General features: G+C 38.2%; 1 protein-coding gene across 2 annotated transcripts in view; it reads left to right on the forward strand.

Annotated features, from left to right (window-relative positions):
- LOC147109531 (spectrin beta chain, non-erythrocytic 1-like) overlaps window positions 1–5504 on the forward strand; it is a 490086-nt gene extending 484582 nt beyond the window's left edge. For both annotated transcript variants that reach the window (XM_086003569.1, XM_086003568.1), the window contains exon 36: window positions 1203–5504. In XM_086003569.1, the coding sequence (XP_085859695.1) occupies window positions 1203–1388 (186 nt within the window). In that variant the 3' untranslated portion in view covers window positions 1389–5504. The remainder of the gene's footprint in view (window positions 1–1202) is intronic.
- Window positions 5505–6000: the final 496 nt, after the last annotated feature.

A 6000-nucleotide genomic window follows, 5' to 3' on the forward strand; every position in this document is an offset into this window, starting at 1 on the left:
AGCATGATTGCGCAGTATTGTTCAAACTCCTCGATGTTGCGCCACGCGGGTGTGTCCATAGTTCCCAACATATAGATTTTCTGATCTCTGCCATGCTATCATGGGATGGGGCTCAGCAAAGGTCATGGCTACCCCATAGGAATCGAGCAATATAAGACGGGTCAGTCACTCAGTGTTCTTGAGCACATCTTGGCAGTTGGATATAGAACAGCATTGGTGGAGGACCTCCAACCTTGGGGAATGGATAACAGAGTAAACATTTTTTAAATAAAATTGTTACATAGATTTCCTGATCCAAATGTAACTTTTTGGTTCCCTGAGGGCAAGCTCCATATAATTTCTCTACCCCAATGTCTTCTGGCTACACTCCAACTGCACCTCAGAGGGAGCAGGTGAGCAACTCCAAGGCCAATTGTTCCAAACTGGCTCCTAAGAGACACAAATGGCTGACTTGAGATAGTTTCTGATTCTTGCCTCACTTCCTGTGGGTTTGGTGTCTGGCCTTTGCTCACCATCTTCTCACAGCAGCAGATCAGAAAGGTAATGGTTATGGAAATAGACAGTTTCCTAGAAGTAAAGGGAATTAAGGGTTACGGGGAGCGGGCAGGAATTTGGACATGAGTCTAGGTTCGGATCGGTCATGGCCCTGTGGGTAGCGGAGCGGGCCCAGGGGCCGTGTAGCCTGATCCTGCTCCTATTTCGTGTGTCTAATTCTGTTAGATTCAGGAGATGGTTCTGTGATAGTGGATTGGCGGTTAGGATCAGATCAGCCATGATCTTATTGAATGACGGAGCAGGCTCGAGGGGCCGATTGGCCTACTCCTGCTCCTATTTCTTATGTTCTTATGTTCTTATTGAACTGTATATCACTGCTCTGGTCATGCCACTCCCACACACCATGTCTCTTGGGAAATGTTATTGCGACTCAGCTGTGTAATGTGTCGAACTTGAAGTGGAATGATATGTGCCAGGTGTTTTACAAATGGGCACAAATCAAACCAATACTTTCAGCGCTCACTTTTTTGGGTCACAGCATCGGTACAAAGGAAGTGCTTGTTTGTGTATTTGATGTCAATTATTGTACTTGAAGACATAATGGTACAGATCAAATGAAATACTTTGACATGCTGCACCCTGACCTGTCAAGGTGCAGATAACCAAGTTGTGTTCTATATTAATAGATGTCCCTTTTACTCTTGTAGGAGGAGATGCATAACTGGATCCACAATCTCAACACAGCAATAGCAGAGTATGATGAGCCAGAGAGTGCAAGACATGGTGAAGGCAGGGCACATACCCTACCTCTCCCATCTGTGATCGCTCAAGAAACAAGTCCCGGCAAAAAGGACAAAGAAAAAAGATTCAGCCTTTTTGCGAAAAAGAAGTGATCATCGTTACAAGAAAAAAAAATGTTTTAGTGCCTAACTTACAAAATGGTGACAGTGCTCAAACTGCACCAATGGGGGGAAACCAGTTACTGCAAATGTAAATATACATTTCATCTTTAAGGAGAGTGATGAGAAGGCAATTTTTTTTTAATTTACTGAAACCGTACACATCATCCCAAACAAAAAAACTGCTCAGAATTATTTTTTAAATGATTTACAGTTTTACATGTATTTTGGCAGAAACCGCAACACATTTTTTCCAAAGTAAATTCTTACAGTCCTTGCTAATGGCCGAGAAATGCAAATTTAGATTAAATAGAGCTTTACGATCACAGCGAGTTACCCAGACACATTCTTTGTTATTGAGCCATCACATTAGTGACTGTTACTGTATTAGGCTAGTCGCTTAAATATTCTGTGAAACAATTATGGAACAGTGGGACTCCAGTAACACCATGTTTAAATTAAATTGCCACTACCAAAGAATATTTTTTAACAAACAGTATATAACAATTCTAAGCAGAGGCCAATTTTTCAAAACTAAAAGAAATTATGATATTATTAGACAGGTAACCACATAAGATTGATAAATGTAAGTGGTTCATCTTGGAAATGGTTAAAAATGCCAAGTTTGTACTGTAAACATCGAGAGTTGGAGGCATATAGTATGTACATTTTGGCATGTGTTTTTCTGGTGTTGCCATAGATTATGTTTTAGCAAATTAAGAATTTTGTCAAATTTGTAGAAGCTTTTTCTGGTCAAACTGCCTTCATGGTGTAAGAGTTCTTCAGGCCATTATGTATTGCAATATGGTAACTGTGTTTATGAATATTTCATCTGTTCATTATTTCTAGAAAATTCAAAACAAGTTCTTTTATGAAATCTTCACCAACATGTACGTACAATGTCAACACACACACAGTGACCAGCGAAGTCACTGCCTTTATATTTAAAAAAATATATTTTTATTTGTTACCGGCTGATGCTTGCAAACAAAGGGCTTTCTATTGAAACTGCATTCATATTTTTATTAACTGCATTAAAAGGCATAATCACTTATTTGTTTTCAAGATGTTAAACATTTCCAACCAGGTGCTCTCGGGCTAAGTGCTGTAGAAGCCCTCTGTATTTTAATTGAGTTAGGAATACCACATGAAATGAAATTGGAAAAAAAATTCAATGTACACACAAAAAATGTGCTTGCTTTTTATTTTTGTTTCAATCATAATCTCCTTTCTGTTTGAATGTTTTTATTTGACAGTTTTGTCCAAAAACAATGGCAGGGAAATGTGACAAGCTATTATTATGCTTTTTAGGTTTAATGTTATAATTTGTTTTTTGTTGGTATAGCATTGACTTATCTATAGTTATATCAAATCAAACAAAATCTATGCATTACCCTTGTAAAGTTGCAAATCTCAATGGGGATTTGTTTAGGTAATAAAAGATTTTTTTCAGAAAAAATATAGGTTCAATACTTTCTCATACCTCATTGTTACAGACTTGCAGTAACTAGTTTGGCCTTGAAAGAGGACCTCTGTACTGACTTCAGGCACTCTATAAAACAGCTGGTTCCTGAAAGTAAGATCAAATATGAATCATTATATTACTGGGACTGTCATCAAGTGGTCACTATGGCTAGGTGATCATTAAGACAACTTCGGCCACGATGAAAGAAAAAGTTTATTATGGCAGAGAGAATTATAAAGTGCCAGTTTGATATAATGAGGTATGACTGGATCTATGGTAGACTACTTTGACCTTCAGGGATGCAACAATTACAAACTGTTTGCTGTAGTCTGTTTTACCTATGTAACATGTGTACAGACATGTTTACAGAAGCTGACTTAAGCTACTGACCCAACTAAACTGATGTATGTGAATGTATTCTCAGCCTTTCTCAAATGCCTAACAATATCTCACAAGAGCCCTTTTGGGCTTCTGTTTGATATTATTCATTGCCATGGCAGGGTAACCAGGGTTCATAAAGCACTAACCTCCTCTCGCACTCCCTCGCATACCTCAAGAGTGTTCAACGGATTTGCACATTGTCAGCAGGCTAAAGGTTAATTCTCTGTTTCCATCAGTAGAAGTATTTGTCAGGTGGATGGTATAATAAAGAAAGATGATAAAAAGGTGAATTACAAAGATGTGTGTGGGGTGCAGAGTTGCTTTTGGGCTGGTTTGTAATTGGGTGACGCAACCAATTAGCAAGGGGCTGCAGACATCTCAGTACTTATTCCCTGATTAAGCTATATTTGTATACAGTGTTCTGTATAAAGTAAAACTGAAAAACAAAAGCAAGAGTCTTCTCATGTTAATAAGTGGCACTGGTGATCAGACACTGTTTTTAATAGTCATATATTTTTGGGGCGCGTAATGCTTTCAGCTTGCCAAAATGAAGAATATCAATACTGGGGAATGGAACATTTTTCCATTTTCTAGCATGTAATGTCAGTATCAAACACTCTTAGGTCAGCTTTATCACTGTCAAAAACGAAGTCTCGCTCCACACTGCCCAAAGAATGTGCCTTCACCCAACCTTAAAAGAGCACCTTATGATATGCCAGTGTGATTTACTTTTCACTTCTCACAGCTGCCACCCTCATGGCAGCTCATAAGTGAGATTGCCAGTTTAGTGCCAAATTATAGAGTTTTGTATTCGGTGTTTATGCCCAGGAGGAACTGGGTGAGGCTGCCTAATTTCATAAATGATGCTTATAGTAACAGAGGCAGTAGACTTTCATTCACTGACGATGTGCCAGAGCTGAAAGAGGAGAATGACGACTTATTACGTGAACACGTCTCCTTTATTTTTTTCCCATTTCCCATACCAGACATTGATGTAGTCTTTGAGTGATTAAACCAATTTGGTGCCAAATTGTGCATAGCTTTGTACTGCAGAGCTGCTCCAATTCAGAACTAGGCTGCGAGTGCCCAAACAATTACAACCAGAGATGATTTATTCCACTGATCTGAGCTGGATTGAACCCAGTTTCTAGAGGGGAAAGAAAGGGCAGTGTGCTGACCCGCTGCACTACTCAGCCTCTCTAGCAGGAACCTTTAAATGAAGCAGGTTCTTGGCCCAAGACATTTTAGATTTGACTTCAATTTCAGTTGCCATTCTGGTGGTCTGAGTCTGAAATCTAATCTGAACTTTGGAATTGCTCAATTAGGTTGGCTCTTTGAAGCCAAATTTTGAGTCAATGACAATCTAAAGGATTTAACCACCCAAATAACAGCCCCAAATATTCAAGCCTACAAGCTTTGTATGTTGCCAAATGTGAAAGGATGTAGGAAAATTCTAGTGGTGTAAGCACTAATTTTTCTCCTTTAACTTCTTTTCCAGAGAATCCAGAAGAATTTGGCAACTATATAGAATGTGTAATTGTTTCATAATCATTCTGAGATCTCTACACTATTGCAATAAACTTACAGTCTATTATGGTCCTAACTTTGAATCAGATAGAGACTGTTTAGTTGAACAGACCATTAAGCAAAATATATTTATGAAACACTGTTACAGTAATAACCATTGCAAGGTGAATACATCAATAAAATGAAATATTTTCTCTCCTGAAAATATGGGCTGGGTTCAGTTTATATTAAGATGCACTCTTATTAGGCCAGAGAGGAGGGTTCAAAAACTTGCACTCGCAGAATATCAGAAATAGCACCATGCAAGTTTATTTTAGAACATAATTGAAATTTCAGGGAAATTAATAGCAACCCAAAACTTCTAATAAGTGCTGAAATGTGTCACATGCTGGAATAGGTCTTTAGTTAAACCCTATGTTTTAATCAGCTCCAGTCCCCCTATTCAAGCATAAAACATCTGGGTACATTCACTCTAACTCTAATAACTTAGCAGATTTGTACTTGTTGCACTCCATGATGATAAAATTATCACACCATTTATTTCTCTAAAATCCCACTGTGATATTATCTTAAATATTGCTCAGTTTTATTAAAAACAAAGTCAGTAAACCTTGCAAACACTTTTTAATTGTTTTAGAGACGGGCTGTAAATTGATTCTGTTTTTTTCTTAAATGTGTAGATTTGGTGCAGCAGTCCTCAATGGAATAAAACATCTTATATATTTTAATATACTGCATTCACAGCTCACCTCTCAATTTATTTGTCTTTTCCATCCTTTTGTTCTATGTTTTTGCTTTGTGTTTTTGTGTGAAAGTGAACATGCTTGAATGTTTTTTTTTTGGTGTACTTCTAGAAGTCCACTGAGCACTTCCAGGTGCAAGTCGGTAATTGGCACCTCCTTGTAAATGTAACCTTCTGAAAACCAGCTACTCCTGGTGCAGCTGCCTTTTGTTTCTACATTTCAGTGGTACGCACCCTTTATGCGAAATGGCGAACAATTTAAAGCTAAATGTGCCTGCCCTCGATTTAATTGAAAGCAGGTTTTTAGAACTTCACATTGACAGTGTAATGAACTGGTTAATGAATAACCTGGGCTGCAAGTGGATTGTGAATCATGCAAGTTAATTACAGCAGTTAACCTTACTTTTAAATTCCTGAAGTGTGCAAACTCCTGCTGTAACCCTAATACGGCAGCGAAGGCCTTGCTTAAGGAAGAAGTTGCACCAGGTAGT

Source organism: Somniosus microcephalus, chromosome 12 (genome assembly GCF_052327205.1).
Source record: "Somniosus microcephalus isolate GS21.2 chromosome 12, FLI_Smic_1.0, whole genome shotgun sequence".
NCBI lineage: Eukaryota > Metazoa > Chordata > Chondrichthyes > Squaliformes > Somniosidae > Somniosus > Somniosus microcephalus.